Source organism: Thunnus thynnus, chromosome 14 (assembly GCF_963924715.1).
Source record: "Thunnus thynnus chromosome 14, fThuThy2.1, whole genome shotgun sequence".
NCBI lineage: Eukaryota > Metazoa > Chordata > Actinopteri > Scombriformes > Scombridae > Thunnus > Thunnus thynnus.
Window position 1 is genome coordinate 14,453,247 of NC_089530.1, and position 25,264 is coordinate 14,478,510.

The 25,264-nt window shown below is 39.9% G+C and overlaps 1 protein-coding gene across 3 annotated transcripts in view; it reads left to right on the top strand.

Moving 5' to 3' along the window:
* Positions 1–25,264, top strand: part of LOC137197010 (Kv channel-interacting protein 2-like) — a 112,293-nt gene that overhangs the window by 39,259 nt on the left and 47,770 nt on the right. Inside the window, exon 1 of one of the 3 annotated variants that reach the window (XM_067610065.1) lies at positions 16,584–16,857. The exons of the other annotated variants lie outside the window; for them this stretch is intronic. Within the exon in view, the coding sequence (XP_067466166.1) occupies positions 16,770–16,857 (88 nt within the window). The 5' untranslated portion in view covers positions 16,584–16,769. Of the gene's footprint in view, positions 1–16,583; positions 16,858–25,264 lie in introns of those variants that run through there. 3 annotated transcript variants of the gene reach the window in all.

Below are 25,264 nucleotides of genomic sequence, written 5' to 3' on the forward strand. Positions count from 1 at the left end.
CCCAATAAGGTGGACTGTGCCTAAATCACAGTGAAGGTGACCTCTTGTCTTCCGATGTTTGACAGCGATGGGACTGATCTTTCCCTGTTCTATTAGGACTGATTATATCATTTAGATACAGATGGGTCATTTAACCCAGCAGCTGTCCTCATCAGACACACCAGACTGAGCCCTCTGGTTAATGGCTCACTAGAAGCCATGAGGGGAACAGAAACTGGCAATGAAGAGGAAACACAGAGATGAAGTACAACAGGGTGGTGGAGTGGATGGAGAAACCAACCTGAAATCGGAAGGTCTCTGGCTTATTCAATGACAAAACCATTGATGTGTGGTCTATGTCAACTTAAATCTGAAATATCTCATTGACACAAACTGACATTTCAACAAGCATACAGTTGCCTGTTTACACATCCAGCAGATATGGAGCAACATTAGCATTCATTTGGAGTTGTGTTTGTGGACCCCTGGGGGAAATAAGACCAATTGTCACTCTCTGTTTAGCTATATTTTTGGTCTTCACCAACTCTTAGGGGAAATATCTGGCTGCTAAATGCTCCACTATGTTCACAAGCTCCGTCAGCAGATGTGGAGTTTTCAATTGTATCAATTACTAATAAAACAAACAAACAGCAACCATAGAAGCAAGTCAGAAGAAACCCGGCAATATGTTTTTTAGAGGGAGAATTATGTCATATACTGTAGAAATGAATGTTGCACTTCACGCAGCCATCCACCCACAACTTGGAAGCAACGCTGTTTCTGTGTCTGTTTTTAAATTTAGAATGCATAATGAAGGCAGGTCTGCCGTTTACTCTTGCAGCTTGAAAAAAAGGTGATCACTTGAGAAAGAAAAGAGATGAGTTTGGTGTTTAGAATGTTCCCATCATTAATGGAATTGTTGCTGCGGCTACACTGAGACTAATTAAGCATAATTTAGAAAAACTACTCTACGAATGAAAGAGAGAGAGAGAGGAGAGCAGTAATGTATTTGAGTCAGCATCACTGAAACTAGTTTTAGGTCAGAGAGAAGGGTGCTGTGAAATTGGGTCACCTCAAAAAGGTTTGATTTAATAATCACTGCAAAGTCATACTGTATTATAATATTCCAGGAGCACGTTTCATGCACAGAATGGACCTTGCTTTTAACTCATGTGTGTGTGCACCCACACTGCCTTTCTCCCTAGTGACACCTCGACTCAGCAGCAAGCTTCTTCATAAAAACTCTCTTCATTCAGCCTGTAGGACACGTACATGAACATATAACATGGATAAGACACACGCACTGTTATTGAACTGTGGTCTGGAGAGTTGCAGAGAAGACATACTCTGAAAATGGAAGCGTAGATTTTCTCTCCTCCTCCTACACAGGCAGCCTGGCTCAGAGGGGCTCCGTCTCTCCGAGGCTCTCTGATCTTCGAGTCACAAAACACCTGCTGCCTGCCTTCAGACAGACAGACTGACAGATAGAAGGAGGGAGGGGTGGGGGGGACAGCAGTCAAGCAGCCAAGAGGTTGGGTGTAACAGCAAGAGGAGGAGAGACAGAGGCTTCAGAGGAAGTACTGAGGGCCTGTGTTAGATGATAACATGTAAGAGTGGAGCGAGATGCAGCAAAGACGAGTCAATAGTGAGATTTCACTTCGACACAAGCACTACAGGGATATCAGAGATCGTCTTTTTGATGCCTTCGAGGAGGTGCAGGTAGCAGCGTGTGATTTTGGTGCTCCTCTTTTCTAATGTTAGGCTCGGTTGACTTTGCTGCCCAGCAATAAAAACAACATGAAAGCCACAGAATCTCCCCTGTGGATTATTTTTGGACCTCATGGCCCAGTGATCTATCCCTTTTTTCATCTCTCACTGTGTATTTGTCAGTCTCGTCTCCCTTTGGTCTGTCTCCTTGTCTATCTACATCTATCCATAGCCTCATCCCTGGCTTTATCCAAAGGAATACGTAAGGCCATCCCACCGGTTGTTAAAACTGAGAACAGCAGAAGATTGTGTGTTTGTGCAGTAGTATGAGCAGTGGAAGAGAGTCACGACTTGAGTTTAATATTTACTGTTTCATTGTTTTAACTGTAGCACAAAGAAGATTTCAACAAGTGTGACAAGTGTTTTATCCCCATTGATTCATCTTCTTATTCCATAAAAGAATTGCTAATCGGTACAGTGTGTGTGCCCGTGTCCTCCAATGATCAGTTTTTGCTCACATCACAACACTGAACTGATGCAAATTGAGTCCAATGCCAAGAACAAAGCAGAAATCTGACCCTTAAGTCTGATGAAACTGGGCTGCAGGCTGATAGGGACCAGTAAATATCTCAGCTGCATTTACTCTGTTGTCTAATGGAACGATCACACTGTTGCTATATTTTCTGCAAGCCAGATAATTAACTGTATATAAAAGCAGACAGCAGCAAACTGAGGATAGCCATTAGTCTAAGGAAAGTCAGCACAAATAATTGCTTTGCTAGGATTTGTCTGAAGTTATTACCAAGATATATAATGGTTTGAAATATTTATTTGGTGTGGATGCCAGCCTTTCCACAACCTAACTTATTCAGGGTTGAGATAAATGCATTGGAGAAATATATAACGTACAGCACTAGAATAGACTGTATAATTTAATGTGTTTTTGGCTGCTTACTTATGAAACTAGTCTGTCTGCAGTGCATTTTAAGACCAAAAAATGACATGTAGGAAAAAAATTCATACCTTTCATTGATTGCTTTGAGGTACAATTATGAGTTTGGATTCAATATATACTTTTTAGACCTACAGTAGCTGTGATTTTACTGGTGTTCATCTGCCCTCTACTGGTCCTCTTTGTTTGGTGCAGGCAACTATTTCAAAGTCACTGGACACAGCAGGGAACAGCCATACACTGTTTTTAGTATGGAGCTCATCATGTTATTCTCTGGCCTTTTTTTCTCCCCTATATCATCCAATGTGTGTATATAAATCAGTGGTAGCTGGTGACTCAAAAAATTGGGGAAGACCGCAGGAAAACCAACTTGGAATCTTACAACAAACCGCATCAAACTATATCATTGTCCTACCTGGTGAAATTGGAGGGGTGGGGGGCAATTTTATATGCCAATAAAACAATTTGCTTGAGCGGTGAAAAGGCTGCTTCTTTAAAGACATTTAGCATATACATAATGTCTCTAAACAAAGAAGTGCTCATTTTAGCCATGGAGTGGATCAAATGTGTCATTTTACTAACAAAGTGAAATTCAAATTTATAGTGTTGTTCTATTGTGAAAACAAATTTATGTTCTCATCAAAAACAGACAACATATCAAATGATTTACACATGTTTCCTATGTATTTTCTTAGTATACAGTAATATATAAAGTAGCACAAAGCTTATAATGTGATACAGGTTCAGATCAGTGCTGAATACAAGAAAGATTGAACACTAAAAACATTCACAGATCTAAAAGTGTAGGTTCACATCAGAAAGTATTAATGCATGTATCAGATACATGACTTACACACTCTTATCTATATGCACCACATACAAATATAGTCTTCAAAGCTTACACTAGGGGTGTTAACATGAACACAAAACTCATGGTTCGGATCGTATCATGGATTTTAGTCACCCATCAGATCATTATTAGGATCAGCGGAAAAAAAAGGGGGAGACAAATAAAACTTTGTTTTCCATTAATTTTGTAACACACTTACAGCAAGAAACAGCAAGGAACTTTTGCCCATGGTCTTAAATGAAAACAACATTTAAGATGTCCAATGTTTAAATAAAATAATATAAAATATATAAAATATTCAATGCTCAGTTATTGCAATGTGAGGCATGAAACCTTCCTCTTTTAAACAGTGAATGAAACAGCCTCTGTCCACATCATCAAAACTAATATTCACCGCTAACGTCAGTTAGCAGCTAGATGCTAATAAGTTGCTCAGCTGCAGCACATTAAACAGCAGGTAAACATAACTCAAATGTCACTTCAGAATCGTTAGATGCTGGTTTGATCTTTGCTCTTCAAAATCCCTGTCAGCGACACGCTGTCTGCCCATGACTTGTACTTACAGCAGTTTGTTTACTTGAGACATTAAATTTTGCAATTAATCTGCAGTTCATATGCCTGCCAAACCGTGGGGGGCGATCCGTACAGATCACGGATCAACTACAATCAGTTACACCACTAGTTAACACTTGTTATTCTAGTTACTTTAAGCTTATTACTCAATATACGGCTCAGCTTAAAAACGAACTAAAGAAACTGTCAGAGGCAAGCAGCCAGACCTCCTGCACACTCATTCACTAATCATCAGGTGAGTGAACAACCACTCAATTAAAAAGACAGCTCACTGTAACTTCAACAAGCAAACTACCCACAACACATTATATGATCTCTGCTGCATTCTTGTTAAGGAGATAAAAAACACAAAAAAGCCACACAGAGACATTTAACCGTCAGAAATTAAATTAGCGACCAAAGAGAGAGAAGCTGTGTCTGACTCACGTAATCTAACGTCTTCTTCTTTCTTTCATGGAGATGAAGTATCCATGTTATAACATCCATTTGTGACTGTTTGTCATCTTGTTTGTTAGTTTACAGAACTTTACGGCTGCTGCTTGACCAGTCTGATATCATTGGCAACAATGACAAACAAGCTAACTCTCCTGGTTGTTTCTCCGGTTGCTTCTCTCTCCAGCCTCCCGGCAGCGTCCTGCTGCTGCTGCACTGCACATTCCAGATAATTTCTCCCATTAGCTGAACAACAGTCCTTAAGAGTCCTTCCATGGATGTATAAAGAGTCCTTCAGGCTGCTACAACAAGCCAGCTGTTGCATTGGCTAACGCAAGGAGCTATCTACTGCTGCTACTCTGCCTTACAGTGGAGAGAATAGAAGATGAAATCTGGAAACTATTATTGGACCAACTCAATGTCAATATTGCATTCTGGTTGTTGATTGGTAAGGGAGGACAGCCACCCTTGGAGCATCATTTTACGTGTCATGGCCAATCACAGATTAGCATGAAAAAAAAAGAAATACATTAAGTCCAATGTAAGAGATCCCGCCCTGCGGAGGACAGCGGGCATCCGTCCTCCTCTGTCCCCCACTCCACCTCCACCAATTGCGCCCCCCCCCCACCACTTCACACACTGCCCTTCCTCCTCCCGCCCTGCAGGTGTCGCTGTTGAAGCATTTTAAACAGTAATGGATTTTTTCCAAAGAGGAGAGAAAAAATACTTTATAAATAATAGTGAGATTTGTAATGGTTTATTTCAACCAAATATTCTTTTTTATATTTTGATCCCTTTTGCCTCTCAAAAAATAGAGGAGGATCAACCTCATCTGCCTCTATGGACCAGCCTCCACTGATATAGATATTGCAGAGGAAAGCTCTTTCACTCTGTTAAATGCAGAACATTTGTCCTTGTCATGTGTTTATCCATGAGCTTTTAGGTCAGGTGTATGTCAGAGGGTTGATAGTTTTGCTTGATGGAGATATTACTGCCTTGATTGTCATTAGTTGGCTCTACACTTGACACATATATGTCAATACTTTTATTTATGTTTAAGTCCCCCTTCACTCGAAAATGTGTTTTGCTTATTGTTACGTCAATTCACACAGAATAATATACAGTATGTGAAGATTTTGGCACTAGAAGACTGTTTTCACATTCATCTGTTGAAGAGAGAAAGTTTCTGTGTGCTCACCTTAAATCTGAGTTTAACACATGCACATACATACGTGATACGTGATTATTAGGGACATCACAACTAGTTTGGAAGACAATCTTGGTGAAATCTGCAATTTACAGAAGTGTGGTATGGAAATGGACTTTTCATGAAGTAGAAGTTATCTTGTGTCCAACACTTAAACATTTTTTTAAGGGAGAATAAATTGTGTTTTTAAGTAGTTTATTGAATGTGTTTTGTTGAAAAAAAACGACAAAAAACAGACAAATTACTTGTCTGCAGGAGGAACTTTAACATTTATATCTAACCATCTGTCTTGGAAACGCAGAGCCTGTCCTTACGTTGCCTGTTGTTTATTATAACTCTGAAGTTGATCTCATATGCATGCAGTGTGCCTGTTAATGCTCAAACTGGAGATGTATGAAGTCTATACCTGGTGTCAACTCGCGCCTTAGATGCTTACATACACACATGCACATATTTGTCAGTGCACACATTCATACACAAATAATTATTTTGCGATCCATATTTTTTTATCTAGACCAGCTTTTAATGAATATTCATTAGTATTCAAATTGAAGCACTCTATAGTCATATTTCTCTCCCAGCTGGAAGAGCCATGCATCATTAGTTATGTTTCGACTTCATTAATACCCCTGCTTCCTCTCTGGCCTTCATTACAGTTTGAAGTTGATGTGTATATGTGTGTGTTTGTGAAGTTAGGAGTTTCTTTTCCCCTGTGCTTCTTCTCAGTCCATCTGTTTGTCTTCAGGGCAGATGAGCAGTCGCGGAGTTGTTTGGCTATACAGGTTTTTGCCTGCAGATGGCAGCAGCATCATGGAGCTTCTTTCCTGGTGTTTGGTGTCTGCACCACTTGACAGCCAATAGCTATAGTGTTTAATAAAGAATATTCACCACCTAATTTATTATCTAAGATTTATTAGTTTCTCTGCAGCAATCTGTTGCTAGAGCCTTTTGTTTCCAACACACATCCTTGCATGCTCACTAAATTTTTGTTGCCTAAACCCAGCTGATTTTTCTGAGTTCTCAAATTGTGTTGCACTGAAATCCTTTTTCTATGGTTTGAAAATTGAAACCATGGTGACAAAACAACAACAAAAACAAACAGCTCATTTGTATGTATGTGTGTGGCCCTTAAATACTAGATACACTGTAAAGTATCACTCTGCATAAAGTCACACTTGCAGCTGTGGCGATTACTCCACATCAAAGGGGAAATATAAATAAACAGATAAACTGTGGGACACTCTCTGCTATAAGTAGAAGACATCCATCACCGTGGATACAGATAATAACCTTACTCGTTCAGCTGTTAACTATATACTTTTCAACAATCTGTGTATCATGCTCATTGAAACTGACTGATGAACATGGAGCGTATTAGACAAATGAGATTTAGCTAGGGAAAGAGTAATGATTCTATTGATTTGAACTTCACTAGCTTAGCCCTTATATTCTGTAACTTGTGGCTCTTAAAGGTTAGGTTTAGAAGAGAATGATAACTCAGCACCGGTGAATACTTGCTGTTTGAGGGTGTTCAACCCCATGTATACTTGGTGTTACCGTGCTATCTGGATATTAACATTAATACAATGTGTAAATACACACAGAACACATTGGGATTGGAAAGTGATTGGATTGGCTAGACCACATCTAGAGGTTGCATTGTGAGTGTATTTCAGCCAGGTGTAAACACAATCCATACAGGTGACCACGTTCTTGAGAAACAACTCTGACTCTTCCTATTAGCTCAAGTAGTAGCAGCTACTAGCGAGACTTCCCTCACAAAAAGTAATTAAAAAATAAATGCCTAACCCTTCCTTTGTTAAAAGACATTGAGCAGCATTTACTTTACTTTATTAACGCAAGTAAACAGTTAAAAAATGTAAATGCAAAAACCCATGAAGCTGATGTTATTATCCAGATGATGTATCCAGATGCAGGTCACATGTTGTAAATGGAGTCTTATACAGTAGTCTAAGTAGTCCAAGCTGATTTAGGGTAGCCCTAATGGTAACATGATGAACCCTCCACACATTAAACAAAGGCGGAGTGGATAGGCTGTAGGGTCCAGAACAGGACTGAACCTCTCTCTCAGCATTGTGAAAACCTCTCATAGTATGTTCATATTTTGTTTGTATTAAAGGCTACACTGCACATCCCTGAAGACAAGTGTTTCCACCTGCATCTCTCCTTCCCGCTCCTCCCTCCCTTTCACTCTCTCTCTCTCTCTTCCTTTTCTCTTCTCCTTCTCTCCTCAGTCACATGTTCTCGGTGAATAGAGTGTTGAGTGGGTTCCACCAGCTGGTGTCTTTGCCTGCCACGTAGTGTTAAAAACAAATGTATGTGTGTCTGTGCGTGCGCATGTGTGTGTCTTTGCCAGATACTTGAGTGGAGTGTCAGTGTCACGTCTGCCCTCCAACATTTCTGTATGCCTTTGTGCTCATACGTATGGCAGCCTACACAGACTGCTGCACCGATTCCAAATCTGTTGAAAATCATTATGTTGTCCATTTGCAACACACACAGACACACACACACATTTTTCACAATGTGTTTTTTTCTCAGCAGCTGAATCTCATTCAGTACAAACCTTAATAAACTAATCACTGTGTGTAGGAACTTAAAGACAGGCTGGGTAAGCAGGGAGCAGGTGAGGTCAATCAGATTTACCTTCCTGTTGACCTGCCAAAGAAAAAACTGTGTGATGATGTTTCTGAAAATCACTTGACGGTCAGGGCAGGTCGTAGGCCTCCAGGGTCTCCGTTCTAATGATGGATCCAATCACAGAGACAGCCTGCAGATCTGGAGCTTCACCGGCAGGTCAACGATGCAGCAAGTGTGCCCGCTACTTAGCTCATCTTTCTTCTTGTCTGTTTGACCTCTCTGTCTGTCTACCAGTGTGTCTGTCTCCTTTTCTATTTTTATGCCTTTTGAACCTTAGATTGACATTTTAACACTGACTTTATTTTTACTCCCCGCATGAATATGATTGAGAGCTGCTGGCATTTGATTAAAGTCTCAATTAACACATGAGTACTAAATACAAACGGTATTGTCTGCTGATAATTGGTGCTAAAGGGCCTGACATGTGAGGCGTTGTGTTTTGTGCTGTGTTTCTTGGTAATAACCGCTAATGGACTGCAGGCTGGATTTGGCTCTGCTAGGTTCACACCCTGGACATCTTGGTGGTGGTGACTCAGACTCCTGCACAGAAATACTTGGAAAAAAAAACAGACGCGCATGCACAAACACACACATATAGAACATAGACTGAGAGCAGGCAGTTGAGTCTTGGCAGAAATCCTGGACATGTGTCACAGTGTTTAAAACAACAACAACAACACATGCAGATCTCTCATTCTGTACCTAGCAGCCAAACCACTCCTTCCATGCTCCTAATCACCTTCTTCTTATCCACCCCCATAGAAAATCTTTTTTTTTTTGCTGGAAAACAGTCAACCAAAACTGACATTTTACAATTTGACTACTGCCTCTTACTTTTTTTGTCTTGTCTGGCTTCTTGGCTGAACTGACAAGCTTCTGTACATCCTCTGCAAACCTGTCAGATATCTGCAGAAAGTCTCACATCTTCTACCTCACCCACAGTGTCAGTGCTCTAGAGCTAAAAGAGTTTGTTGTTCGACTATGTAAAGCTTTCCTGGGGGGAGGACAGATCCCTGAGTGACAGCTAACATTCTGAGAGAAAGCAAAATGTGTAATTACTTCAGGTCTGAGACAGATTTATGGTCCAAAACCCAAAAGAAAAAATACATGCACATTGAAATTTTTGCGGCAGAAAAAAAAATATACCTCCATAGAATGGGCAGTATAGTAGTGGCAACGACATACCACAAAGTTTTTCCACATTGAGCTTGTTGCCACTATTATCAGCTGCTTTGTCATATAATTCTGCATACATACTAATGTATTTCAATTGGAAGTATCTTTCATCCCTGCACCAAGTTTTTTTTGTTTTGTTTTTGTTTTTTTTGTTTTTTTTTCAGTCAGTTGGGACTCGGGAGCACAGAGGCTATATTGTTTTTTCTCAATCTTATTCACTTTTTAAACTATAACCGCTACATTACTCAACATTTAATCACAAGATGTTATCCTTGTTCTTATTTCCTTATTTTAATTTTATCAGTACAGTCAATGGTCTGCATCAGTCTGGCGGGAATATCAGAGGTCCTGCTGACTTGTTGTGTGCAGTACTTGTTGAGATTTAATATTGCTGTCCTTTTCAGTAAGTGGACTGCTCACGTAAAACATGATAAAACCTGACAGTTTCACTGACAGACCAACTGAATGTGACAGTTTAACAACCAAAGCAGCAGGATTACAATCAGAGTTTTTGTGAAGTTTTTATGAACTGTTGAGTATTGATTGAATTGGACTAGCTAATGTTAGAAACTTTATTTCCAGCCAGTCTGCCATAATGCATCACCTGGCTTCTGATTGCAGCTGATTAACTTTCACATAGCTCCGTAAATACAGATTTAATAAGCTTGTGAGCTGTTTTATGTATTTTTCTCAATAACATTTGCAGTAGCAGGTGCTAATGGGCTAAGCTAACAGTGTGTTAGCTTAGCCTGTTAGAAGCGTTGCATTAGCATAAATCTGGATGGTCTGGATAGAGCGGAGGAGCTGTATGGTTCCAACCCTAAGCATGACGTCAGAGGAAAATGGTCATTGTGTGGTTCTGTTGTATTGTGGGTGGTTGGCGTGTTTGACTCCTGTTTGACTAAAATATCTGAAATACACCAACATCTTTACTTTTTCTTGAGTTTCATGAGTCACCTTCAGAGATTACAATACTGCTGACAATCAAGGGCATCACTATAGGCTTGGAGGAGGGCCTGAAATGCTTGGGTTAGGGTTAGGGCTGAAAAGACCAACCCATTCTCATTCCCAGGTTGTCAAATACTGATGCATGCATAGACTACTATTTACACAACCATGGATTTTTTTTTTTATCTTTATGATTCTTAGTTTTGGGATTTTATGTCAGCATGACATACAGTAGCCCATTCAATCAGAATCTGTTTTATTAGCCAATGCAAGCATACAAAGAATGTGTCTTAGTGTTGTCTCCCAAAAAACACAACACAGAAGAATAAAAACAGACAAAAGTATAATAATAATGAAATAAACAAGGTAATATTAAAATTAAATTGGAATACAGAATGGAATAGTAACAGTTTTGAAATGGGATATAAAACTTGAAATTAAATATTGACTGTACAAAGGAAATACAGACTATGCTATGGACAAAGAAATGAAGTGTATGAAATATATGAAGGTGACAAGAGCAGGGATTAAATGATGGATGCGAAATGTAAAGTCTAGTTTGATAACCCGGTCTTCAATGTGGCATTGATGAGCACACACACACACACAAACACATACACACACATTGGAGTGCATATGGATGACGTGGTTCAATATTAATTGAGGAAGACTATGTTTTCAGAAATATAATTTCATATTAAATATCCTCAGCCACATATTCTTGGAAATATAAAATTAATTGAGCAACCTCCCATTTTACAATCACAGGCTGTACAAAACTGTTTCTTAACACAGATAGTGGCATTTGTATTTGGGTTGTGGCTGAGGGTGGCAAATTGAAATGGAATGAAGTCCATTAACAGCAGACAACCCAAAACACAATGCTCTCCCTTAGCCTACCGCTATCAAAAACTGACAAAAAAACCTTTATTTCTCAGAATTGAAGGAGAAATAATTAAAAGGGATGGCTTTAACGTATCTTTTTGTTGAGTTATCAAGGACACTTTCATGTTTTTGTGTTGAGAAATGTTAAAGATATCATTTAAAGAAAACCGTAACACGGTGAGGAAAATACCGTAGGCTACTTAAGTATTAAGTATTAAGTAAAAACAAGAATAAAATTTCATGATTAAATGTTGAGCAATATAGTTGTTATATAGTTAAAAAATGAATAACAAATGAGAAAAAAACAATACAGCTACTGTGCTCCCAAGTGGCATGGTGCAGGCACAAAACATACTTCCAATTGAAATACATTAATTTGAAAGTCATGCTGAGTGTCATGAAAAAAAATTGATTTGTGAAATATGAAAAAAAGAATTGTGTCCATGTACACAAACCTATAGATTAAATTTTTTCACAAACTGCTGTGAGACTGGGTTGGAATAACAGTATGACAGTGTCTGTGTGGGACCTCAAAGTTTTGCATTTGCTTGTTTTATACAAAGGCATTGACTTCTTTCAAAAATATCAGACTTAATGTAAAATGCGCTGAAAGGGCAGGCAAAGACCTAGCATCATCATGACTGACTGACTGTCATTGTGGTTCACAGTCAACCAAAGATTAGCTGATTATTGTACGAATGGTTAAGGTTAAAAACATTTATATTCTCCCCTGCCTTCTGAATCATAAGCATTTTATCTGCCTTGCACTTAGATCCTGAACTCCCCTCTGTTCATGTGTTTTTACCTTTTTTATTTTCCTTTAAAGGACCAGTGTGGCATCTAGCTGTGAGGTTGTAGATTGCAACCTCATCCTCACCCCTCCCTTTCAAGCGTGTAGGAGAACCTACGGTGGCCACAAAATTGTGAAAAATGTGAACTACAGCTAGTGTTTGGTTTGTCCGTTTTGGGTTACTGTAGAAACATGGCGGTGCAACATGGCAGGCTCCATGGAAGAGGACCTGCTCTCTATGTAGATATGAAGGACTCATTCTAAGCTCACAAAAACACAACAGTTCTTTTTTTCAGGTGATTATACACAAAATAAAACATACTTATTTATATTATATTCCATTTGTGCCAAGTCCGTTCCACTAGATGCCAATAAATTCTACACACTGGACCTTTAAATAGTTTTACTATCTTAATTGGTGTTTAATGTTTTATGCTGTTTTTCTTACTTAATGTCTTTATGCATTATGTAACACTCTCTGCATTGAGTATGCAATTCCAGACATTTACATGTCTTTCTTCCACTTTTTTTCCTCTGTCTCTATTAAAATTGAACCTTTCACCATCAGATCATACACCCTGATCTCTTGTGTGTGCATGTGTGTGTGTGTGTGTGTGGCAAGAGATGGTGTGTTGTAATACTTACGATTGCAAGTCTGTAATCCTTCATGCTACACTGATTACTCAATCTCTCGCTTCAGTTCTTCTTCAGCTTTTACCCCTCAGTACATGCATGAATGTGTGTGTGTCTTAGTATCTGTGTGTGCTTTTTTCCTAAGCTTCAATAAGACTGCTAGCAGACTCTATTATTCATAGGCTTAGAGAGAAGGATATTGTGTATAAAACAGTGTGTTTTTTTATGTGTGAAAAGGGAATAAACACTGTCAATCTTAAGTTTATTTGCTTCCCTGACACTTCTTTAAAAAACTGTTCTTCCATGTAAAAGCCGAAACAATATGATTGAATTATGATTATTTGTTTATCATCTATAAGTCTGATAATCATCCGTAAACTTACTGGCAGGATGATGAAGACAGGGCTGTAGGACTGGGGTCTGCTCCACTTGTTCACCAGTGTCAACACAGATGTACCTGTTGTTAGTGAGCTGCAGAGTTTCACTGTAGGCTGTTCGGTTCACCACTGTGTGGCATCAGGGGGCTTTCCTCAAACTTTCCTCAAAGAAACAACCATGGTCTATTACCACTGTAATATGATAGTATATGATTTTCATTTTTATATCTATAATTAAGCATGATAGAGCAGAAACAATGGTGTTATATAATTTTTTTCTGTATTTTAAGTGTGTTTGCAAGCATTTTCAGGCAAGCAGAGACACTGGATGTGAACTTAAATCTGCAATAATAGATTTTTTTATTGGCCAACTGGGTCAGTGGAGCTAAGCTGTAAACACAAGTTAATTTGTCAATCATATTAGAAAACAGTTGCCAATTCACTCATCCAGCAGATATGGAGCAACATTAACATTCATTTGGAGTCATGTTTGTGTTCACCTGATGAATCTAAGTTCAATATTCACTCTGTTTTTACTGTATCTCTGTTATTGGTCTCCATAGCTCCTGGGGGGAAATATCTGGCACTCAAGCAGCTAAATGCTCCACTATGTTCACCAGCTAGTCGCTAACGTTGTCTGATTTTAAGAGTACTGTGGGTACTTTTTCTTCAAAAACATCTGCCTGCTGACAAGAGTGGTGAGAATGAACCAAAATTGTAAAATTGTGGACTGGAAAATGAAAACAATGAGCTTTCCTGCATTCACAAAAATACGTAAATTCCTGACCTGAAATATTCCTGAACCAAGAAGCCAGGAATCAAAGTTAATAAAATATTATCTTGGCCCTTTATTTTTCTTTAAATCTTTATTATTTCACCATTTTTTGGCGTCTATCTACTTCTGTACTGTTTGTCTGTCAAACGTAGTTTCAACATCAAAGCGTACATCTTCTTAAGGAGACATATGCTATTATTTGTTTCGGTGATTTTTTAAAAGTATTTAAAAATATTTTTTCAATTATTAAAATTTATAATGGAAAATCTATGGGAGGCATGTTTTAAAGTTGATATCTCAAAAACTAAAAGTGCTAAAGTATTCATACTTTATGGGCAGTAGCCCCATGTGAAAATGCTTAACATATAGGAAACATAGTAAGTATAGCACCACCATGTAGTCAGTTATTACATGTTTTATGTTTTGGCTAATAACTGGCAAAACAATATTTGCACAGTACGTTCCTTGGATGAAGCTGATTGGACTGATGCAGGCCACACCCATTTGCGCCTGGAAAAAAATTCCACCATTTTGGATTTTTAGGTAAACACATTTTTTGCTTCTTTTGGCACATATTTCACCTGATCTTCACCAAACTTGGTACATAAGATTTTTAGATGACCCCAAACAAAACTTATGAGTTTGTTTTTAGGTATCAGTTACAATTTGTCTGTAATTGGTTACCAAACATTTGAAGGCAAGTCATTGCCTGATGCACTTAACAGGCCATAAATCTTAAATGCTAGATTGGATTGCAACCAAATTTGGGAATGTTGTACATACAGCCACACTACACAAGTGTGTAACATTTGATACAATTCTACCCACAGGGGGCACTACTGCTTGCAGCGGCAGCAGAAGCAGCTGGCAGCAGCAGCTAACAGCTTCCAGCTCTCACACACGTTTTCCTCAGAAAATGCAAATATTCTAGTTAGTGAGTAATCCTTATATGATATTTAATACTGAGCCAGCAGTCTCTCCCATCTGCTTTCCCACATGTTCTTAAGCCCCTTTGCTCAGAATCTAGTCCTTATATGTTACTTGATTATGTCAGGGGTCTTTACTCTGTCTGGCAGTGATGCATTGACTGTTAAGAGTTTTGAACAGCTCACTGTCAAACACTCAACTGTACTTTGACCTCTCTGTGACTTCCAAATGAGAATGAGGACACAGAGACTGCAGAAAGTGAAAGACATCATTTAGAGGAAGCATCTGTCTGACGTTTGATTGATTTTCTCTCAGACCCGAACGAAGAGACAGGTGTGTATGTGTGTGTGTGCTGTTTAGGCTACCAGAAAAATCCATGGAGTCTGTGGTTGCTGTGGTAACAGTAATCACTTTTAATTCAGCAACAGGGAGAAAGAGAGAGAGTTATTGTTTGTTGTTTATTTTGTTTATTTATGTTTATTATGATTGTATAGTTTGTGTTAATATGTTTTGGCAAAGCTGTATTGTATGCAGTCAAGCCAATAAAGCCACTTGAATTGAACTGAGAGGATAAAGTTGGAGTGGCAGCAGTTTACTAGGGTAATGTGAGAGTTGTAGAGGGAAAAAACAATAAAATGTGTCAACAGGGAAAACAAGGTGAGCGTGTGTGTCCCTGTTTAGTGGCTCTGCAAGTGGTTATGGAGAGAGTGCGAAGCGAGGCAGAATGATAAGGATGAAGACAGAAAGGCTTTATATAAATACCTTTCTTTCTCAATCCCACAGGATTTAAACGCTCCTCTCTCTCTCTTTCTCTCTCTCTCTCTGTCTCTCTCTCTCTCTCTCTTGCTCTCTCTCTCTCTCTCTTCCCCTCTTCTCCTCTTCCTTTGCTGACAGATAATAATCCGTTCATCGACTGCTGGTGAAGCGTGGTATTTTTTCCGACAACGTCTTTCCCCTGTCAAGCTTTTTCCTCTCTTTTTAAATTTTACCTCAGCGGTGAAAGATGGGAAACAGATTAATTATGCATTCCCCCTTTTGCCCCATCTCCCCCTCCCTATCTGTCTCTTTGTGTACTTTCACTTTTTCTTTTTGCCCCCTCTCTCCACCTCCTTTCTGTCCTCTTCCTCTCTCTGTTTTGAATACTATAAATGAGTGTCTGAGCAGTGCAAGGGAGAGATGAACTGACTGACAGACAGACAGGGAAGGACGGTGTGTGATGCTAATGAATGGGTTTGCTTTGTTTCCTCTGTCACTTTACTCAACCTCCTGCTGGCTCAAACACACACACACACACACACACACACTCCGAGGCTGTCTTCTTTATGAGCTGTGAGTGGGGGAAAAATAGAAAAAACAACATCAACAAGATGTGTGGAGTGTATAGCTGGAGAAAAACCACCACCTGCCACTCAAGCCAGGCTCCTCGTAGTATACTGCTCACACATACACACAGACACACACACACACACACACACTCTCACATGTATGCTGGTCCGTAATTTTCCGCCACGCTCCACTCCCAGCGAATGAGAGGCTGGAACAGGGCTTCTCAGAACGTGAGGGGGAGGAGACAGAGCACTGGGGACTGATTGACAGCCAGCGCCCTACAGGTGGAGAGAAGAACGGATAGAGAGAGAGAGAGAGAGAGAGAGTGGGGGGGGGGGAGTGGGGGGAGGACGACAGAGAGAGGAAAGAGAAGGAGTGAGTGAGGAGGAGGAGAGAGGCAGCGGCAATCAGACTTCCATATATACACACACACATACACACACGTACACATACACACACACACAGTCACAGTGCTCTGTTCCTCCCCTCCTACCTTGAGAGCTCGCTTTCCCCCGGCAGTCTAGCCGACTAACACCACCATCACCTCCACCTCCACCACAGCTGCACCAAGATGAGCCAGTGCAGGAAAAGGTGCAAGAGGCAGCTCACCAAGGTGGCTCGCTATTTCTATCGCTTCCTCATGGGAACGCTCACCCAAGGTAGGCACCCAAAACTTCCACTTCCACACCCAAAGGTTTGTTGGGGGTTCTTTCGCAAGTTAAGTAGCCAACTGGAGATGGTCTTAACTGGAGTTTGTTGTGTTTTTAGCAGAAGTGTTCTGCTCAAGAACAGAGGTGGTTCTTCTTGTTTCTGATCTTTGCTGATGGTTCAGTTTCTTGTTTCAGGATTGTATTATTTTATATGTCTGTGGCTCAGTTAGTTTTCTACCTGAATGTTGGTGGAGTAGATGGACTCTTAATTTACATAGATTTCAAAACAAGCATGCTAGGGTTTGACTTGTAGGGTTTGTGTGTGTGTCCATGGTGTGCATCTGTGTGTGTATACGAGACGTCTGAATGCTTTGTTTCATCTCCAGACAGAGAGACCATACAAAGCTTTGACATCAAACAGCCCAAAGACTCTAGTCATTATTCTCTGCATAATGTATGTTCATATGTACTGTAGATAAAAGTATGTGGGCACATGTTTTTTTTTTCTTTTTTGCTCAAATCCTGTGCATAATAATAAAAAAAATTACCAGTATGCACAGTGAGAATTAGAAAGCTGTTGGGGTTGAATGAATTCACTCTTCCCCTCTTTCTACCTACCTTTTGACTTTTTCCTCCCCCTCCTTCTCCCTTCACAGCTCTGTCCTTCTCTCTCCTCCTGTTCCCTCTCTAGCAGTCAAACAGATTGCCCTCTGGAAGCATGTGGCATTCCACCTCCATTGAGAAACCCTCAGTGGGAGAAAGGCACACAGCCTTTAATCCAGCCCTTCAGCCAGCTCTCAGTATGTCATCAACTCACCCATCCCCATCCTCCTATCTAGCTCTGCTTGTACAGTCACACACAACTTTATAATGCTAATCTGCACTGGGATTAGAATGAAGTTGTATAAACCCAGTCAAATTCTTTTCATGATACTTAGAAGGGTTTATCCCTTTTATGTCCACATGCTGTCCCACTAAGTGTTGGCTGAGTTAAATGTCCTTTGCCAGAAACACCCTCACTAACGTCACCTATTGACAGCCTGCTGCTAAGCTTTACACACATCTTCCCCTCTTTTTTCTTGAGTGATATTGAGCAGCAACTCAGATTGCCTTGGGGAAGACACAGCAGAGAAGGGTGGTTCTATTGAATCCTAGCAGTTGATCCTAGAAGGTGGAGATAAAGCGGTATTTAGTTGACCTTGTCAATAGAGCGGTGTGTGAATGCTAATTTTATATCCGTGCCGCTCATCTCCACCTCGGCTTTTCTCCTCGTTATCTCTTCAGACTTTGACATCTGCAGAGCTTTGTGTTCGTGCTCTGAAAGCAGCAATTGGCCACGAGCACATGTGTGGAGAGGCATGCACACACATAACAAAATCTTATGTTAGTATCAAAATTTCTGCAGATAAAGATTTTCTTTGTCGGTCAGAACCTTTTTATGTTAATGTGGATTAAAACTGAACCTTCAGCTTTAAAGCATTTAAGAACAAACAATCTGACTTTGGATTGATTTTTTCATTCAAAAGTGAAACACTGATATATATATAAGTATTGAAAAACGTTACTAACAGGTGAATGACCTCTGAATCCTCTGTGCCATGGATATCCATTGTTTAAAACCTATTTAAACACATCAGGAACCTGTCAACCCAGTGACAGGTTCCTTCATTACGATGAAGATGAGCACTGTTGTTGTTTTGAGTCCATTCTACATACACCATCTAGCTGCAGTAAATATTCACTAGAGCACCAAATGTGTATTTATGCACTGCTGAAAATAGTCCCCAACAAATACACAATGTACTCCAGTGTTGGAGTGACTGTTGGTAAAAACTGCAGTGCCCAGCCGTTTTTGGGAAATTACTTAGCATTTTTTGAAAATGAAACTAAGTTTGTGTCCTGTTTTCAAAGGTTTATGTCTTCAGTAGGAACCAGTGGTCTTGGGTCTGAGTGCCACAGACAGGATTGAGAAGTAGGAAAGCATTTAGAGTCCATCACACTCTTGGTTTTGGTCTTTTCAATGATTTTTTTTCACAAGAAGAAAAATACAGAATAACAACTTTCTTATCCTTTAAAGTAAAAACTTTAACACTAAAGCAATTAGAAGATAAAACGCAGTCACATAATTAAACCTTGGATTGTACTGTTTAATTCAATAGTGAAACATGGATATACATTTTTCAAAAATATTACAATGCATGATTAATACATTTATTTAAAGCCATTTAATCAATAATCATGTGTGCTAATTTGCTAATGTGGCATTAAGATGAATGAACTAAATGTAATAATTAATAAGTTATGTAGTTTAGTGCCTCATACACATGTGCACACAAACAAGCACACACACATCTATTAAGTCTGATAAGGAAATAAATACACTGGCAAATCATGGAGTTTGACATCGGGCTTGCAAAGCAAACTGTTCACTGTTCAGACAGCTAACTAGCTACCACAGTCTCAAAGCCCTTCACTAGCTCCCATCCATGAAGTATTTATTAAAAACACCGTGTATGTGTGTGTGTGTGTCTGTGTGTCTGTGTGTGTGTGTGTGTGTGTGTGTGTGTATGCACATACACATCCTTAAGTTTACCCAGAATGGGGTTACCATGACTACTGGCTCCTGCGTGTCTGTTCCAATGGGAGAGAGAAAGAAAGAGTCTGCCACAGTGCAATGGGAGCTAGTGAGGGCTGAACTGTATAATGGGTGTGCTACATAGGGATTTCATCAAGGCCATTCAGAGTTTGGTATTTGAGTTTTGTGGCATTTTTGGCTGTGCCAAGGTGCTGAGGGACCTGCCATTTAAGTCAGGCATGGAGAGACAGAATTTGATCTGCCGTCAAACTGTGTATGAACCTAACAGCGTTTTAAGCTATGCAAAAAAAGAGAAATGACATTAAAAAAAGCCCCAGATCAATTGATGGTTTTATTCTACCAGACTAAATAAAGTAATTTAAACCAAAACGTTCTTCCGTTTATACCCCTACTGAGCCTTGATACTACACAGTGTGTTTCTGGATAGGCTTTTGTGTCTATAATTAGTTCTGTCAATTACATCTACCTCACCATACACCAACACAATGGTTAGAAGCCTAATTGTCTCTTGGTTATGGGTTGTGGCTGTTTTTGTGTGTGTGTGTACATTACTGATGACAGTCATTTGTTGTCACCCTCCTTCTTGCCCCTTCTTTGCCCACTAATTAGTTTGTATCAATTAGCCTCTGTAGGGGAAACAAGGCCATGCTGATGTGTGTGTGTGTGTGTGTGTGTGCGCGTGTGTGTGGCTCATTGTGTCTCTTCTTCTCCTCTTCTTTTCCCTAGAGCTTTGTTTGTCGATTTACCTAATAGTAGGACTAGCTCTGTTTAGTGCAATTAAAATGTATTATATACTGTTCAGCTTGTTTGTCCACCCACACACATGCAATCGCATGCATTGAGTATACCAGCTCACATACTATACACACACACAAACACACACACACACTGTCTCTCTTTTCCACTTCACTCTCTTGCATGACACTATCTCAGTCTGTAGAAGCTGCGTCTTTGGCTTTTATAGAACTCTGTGAGCCCTATTGATCTGTCCTTTAGCCGTGCTCTTATCTAACATAAACAGTCTGAGCTGACAGCACAGCTCTGTCTGTCCCCGACCCTCTCCTCCTGCAGTACCTCCTGTCCCCATCACAGTGTCACATACCTCTGCTTTGTGTCATTATAGTGTCTCATACAATATGTGAAGGGGACTAGAAGGCAGCAGTCATTGGAACCTGGTCCCACAGTATTGGGAATTGACCATAAAATGTAAATACATTGTATTATGTGTTTATTTAAGTGAAGAAATAACAGATAACAGCTGTAGTTTGATAAGGAAAACAAATAAAGAGGTTTGATTTATGATTTTATTTATGATAATAATGTCTGTAATAATGTGTGTGTAGGGTAGAGCTATGCTGGGAATTACAGGGCATATGTCTTAATAAGAATAGAATAGATAAAGATGTAGGTTGTCACACTGTAACAAGTTCAACAACTAGTCAGGCAAAATGAAAACACCTGTGTGGGTGTACCAAGGGTGTGTAGGGCTCTAGCTGTTAGCTAACCTGTTCACATCACATGCCATGAATAAATAGCATGTCCACTCTATGATACTTTCCCATTGTTGAGTCTTTCTCCAGTTTATTTATTGTCACATGTCCAGTTGTGCTCTTGTCCGACATAGTTTGGTTCCTGCTCTTTTCATAAAATTTAAAGACCTTTTCTTTTAGTGCTTACAGGAAAAACAACTGTATCTAATACCATTAATGATGACTTTTTTCAATTTAATGATGCCTGCAGACCATACCAGTGAGCCAGTACATGTATGTTCTTTACACCTCTTTCAGAGTAGACATTGACTTGTCATGGCAGGGTAAGTCACAGGTGTTACTAATAACATTAACGATGGCTCAGTTCTCCCAGTAAGTTGTGACAGTGTGACAGAGAGCCAGTTTTTCACAGCAGACATTTTGACATGTCCAAGCAGGAAAAGCACAGGTGCAATTAATAACATTAATCATGACTGAAACCCATTTAGTTATTCCAAATTCATGACCTGGTACAGTGCATGATGGTTGACCAGTATGCCCTCCTTGAAAACTTGAATGGAACTGAGACATTTTTAATCTTATCAGTTCCACCTGTGCTTTTCCTGCTGTGACAAGTCAAAATGTCTTCTGTGAAAAAGGTTCTTAAACTGAAGCACTCAAATAGAAGTCAGTCATCATTAGTTTTATTGTTTACGCCTGTGCTTTTCCCACTTTGATATGTCAAAATGTCTTTGTGAAAAAGGCCTTTGGGTCTATGGCTGCTGCTGGAATGTAGCAATTAGTAGTTACACCTGTGTTTGACAAGTCAATAATAGGTCAAAAACCTTCTCTGTTGCCATGTCAATGGATCAATAATAACAATATCAGACAACCCACTAATTTGCAGACATATATGGTGTTGACTGCTCAATGGATTTCTGTTTCTGCTGTAAATAACAGATGACTGTTTCACAGTAATTCCACAGTGACAAAGTGTGGCTGATTTTGTTAAATCAAATTAACGAGCAACACCTTGTGCCCTAACAACTTTACTCCCTAGTATCCGACACAGACACGTTGTTTTGGCTTATAAATGACTTTAGCTCATAACAAACAGCTTTAGATGAATATTTCATGTTTTATGATGAATGTGTTTGGTAAGTAGCTGTGTAATGAGCAGCATGTAATGCTGGTCATTACTGCAAAATAATTCCTTTCAGGTGATCAAGAGCATGTGATTCATTCTGGCAGAGACTAGCTTCCTGTGACTTCTGCATTTTATGAAATGAACTTTAAATTTTCACCCACACTTCACAGTATACAGTATGAGCACCAAGAAATAGTCACATTCATTTCCTTCTTCAGAGTAGGAGTCATTTATTAGGGGCTTTGACATTTTTCTAAATGAAATGGGGTGTTAATCTTCTTTCAGAGCCCATTAGAACTTTGTACTTTCCAATTAATAACCTCTGATCACCTCCCCCATACACTGCTTCACCTTTCTGTTGAATGGGCATATGGGCGCTTCCACACCAGTGATGGTATACACATGAAAAACACACATAGGCTCAGATACACAGAAAGATACACACATCTCCACTCTGTTTTTCAGCTCCAACACTTTGAAGCCAATTCTCTTTGCAGCTCACTTGTGGCTTTGACCAAAGAGATTTTGTTATCAACCTTTCAGCCATGAATAAAACATGTTCGGTCAGCGCCTTGGCCCCCAGCATGGAGATGCTGAGCTTTGTGTGTATTTGTGTGCTGCTTTCACATTTTGGATTTTACCATGAGTTTGCTCGAGCAGTGTTTCTGTTACACTGACTGTACCGATAGGGCTATTGATGTAATTGATGGTCAAACTTTGTGGTTTGATGATGGTCAAAAGTTGTAACTGCTACACTGCTGGTCCACTTCTGATTAAATTTGCATTGCGTGTCATGTTTTTGAGGTGAGGAGGATGTATTTGTATCTTTCTCTGAGCTCATTGCCTTCAAACACCTGTAGAGTTTATTAAGTTTAACAATGTCACCTTTGTAATCTCCCTCTTGTGTCTGACAGATGTTATTACACACTCGTTCATCACTTTCCTCTCCTGTTGACAAAAATTGGCATTAAACGTCAATTTTAGGCTTAATGAATAAAACATGTACTGCCTGTGATGGCAAATTCTGACGAACGCTTGCAGGGGTTAGTGTGTGTGTGCATGTGTGTCGGTGTATTTGTGCACATGGGGACTAGCAAGCCATATCACAGTATGTGGTAATGGCACTCGCGGTGGGAAGGGAATTGTTCATTACCATGAGGATAACTTACTCCAAGCTAAAGTCCCCCTGCCTGTGTGCTTTACCATGGGGTGAAGAGGAGACCCTCTGCCAGGCTGAGCTGGATGTTGTCTCCTATCACTGCATAATAGGCATTATGAAAACACAGCAGGAAGCAGCGCTGAAGCTTGGTTTGTATAGATATGACTTCCAGGGCAGAAACAGAGAGATAAATTTGGATTCATTTGCAAAACTCCGTTCCAGTTCATTTGAGATTATTATTTTACTGGCTGCAGTGCCAAGTTGTGACAATTGTTTTGTCATTTGATAATAGAAAAAAGACTTTAAAGTGAGGGAAAAGTGAGGCAAGAAAGTGAGAAGACAGGAAGAGATGGATAGAGAAAGAAAAATGCCATATCACATCACGTTTGAGCGCTCACATCCATTTTAAGAACAAACTCGTGTTGTCGCTAGACATGTGAAGATTCGCACTTAAATTATCTCGCTTGCACTGATTATTCACTTCTGTTTCTGTCTGCTGTTGACACCTCCTGACTCGAACATTCACAGTCAAGATAAAAAAAAAAGAAGTGGCCTAAAAATAAAGCTCCTCATGGAAGTTCAAGGTCAAAGCCTGTGCAAAAAGAAGTTCCTATTTGAGGATCTACAGTGTATTTAAAAATTACGTTTCTGTTTCGTAGGTGCTGCCAATGTTATGTACACGCGGTGGCATTCAAGATCAAGTTATTAAAGGAAAAGTGACAGTTGGTTTGTAGTTATTTGTGCACTCCGTGTATGCTGAATAATCCCTCTGAGTATCTGTTGCTTGCTTTCTTATCCTTTGTTTTCTCTGGCATCTACCCATGTTTTAGCCTTAATCTGCTCCATGCTGTTCACATTTCCCTTCGTCCCAAGCTTGAGTCAGTTCTTTAGCTTGCTCTGCCTATCAGGTACAGTACTATGTGTATCACTGTGGTATCTGTAGTTTGTACTTATTATATCCACTTCCACCTCAGATCAGTTCTTGGACTTCCTCTCAAGGGATACTGAGGGAAAAACAAGAAGCTAGAAATGATGTGATTAAATTTCAGTTTTTGCCTTAAGCTAAGGACAGTGTGATCTTTATTTTAATTGGACAGTGCTGTACATCAGGCTGTTCTTGTCATTCTAAATTTCTCTGAAGAAGAGCACGATCAGCAGGTGCAGAGCGGCCTGTTGATCTTCAGCCGCTCTTAGGTCAGTTTGCAGTGCCAGCGGGGACTTCAGGTGGAACCATTCAGCCTAACACCCTTCTGCTTCACATTTCCTGTGTAGTAACACTTTTCCCAGCATGTGCACTTGTTTTCGAGCCTATTTCTTGCCCTCCCTTCAACCTTCCCTGCCTTCACCTCCTTGTTCACCTCCATCCAGCCTTCCCTCATTGCCCCCTCCCAGCTTACTAGAAAGGTGTGAAACATCACCTCCATCCATCATGTGTATACACACACACACACATCGCACATGTGCTAAAAATAAACCCCTATTAGTAGAAGTCTGAGTGTGTGTGGGGTGGAGGGAGGGAATAGGTGTGACTGGTAGAGAGAGAAGAAAAGAGGAATTCAATGCGATGTGAAGAGAAGAGGAGAAACTGTGAAGGAAAGGGGTTTGTATTCTCGACCGTCTCTCGCCGGAGTTTCTTTTATGACAGGAAGGGATTGAAAAAAATAATGAATAAGACCTAAATGCTTTCTAATGTGTGTATGCGCACACTGGTTTCTATCAGTTTCTGAAGGATATTTTAAAGCCTTATATTGGGTTTATTGTTAGCAGCCATCATGCTAGTTACCAGGGTCAGAAAAATCTAATTTCAGCAAAAAAAAGGGGGGGGGGGGGGGGGGGGGGGTTAGGCGTTGGGGTGGGCGGGGGCTCTGAGTGTAATAAGGAGTGAGGAAGTGGTATCTGCCATGGTCTCAGTGTTACAGGTTGACAACTGTGTCTATCAAGCAAACAGGCCATTAAATTAAACTTTTCTCTTGCACCATTATTTTGTTTCCAAATGTGTTAAAAGATTATTACACTGTGATTTTAGCAGAAATTAGCTATTGTGG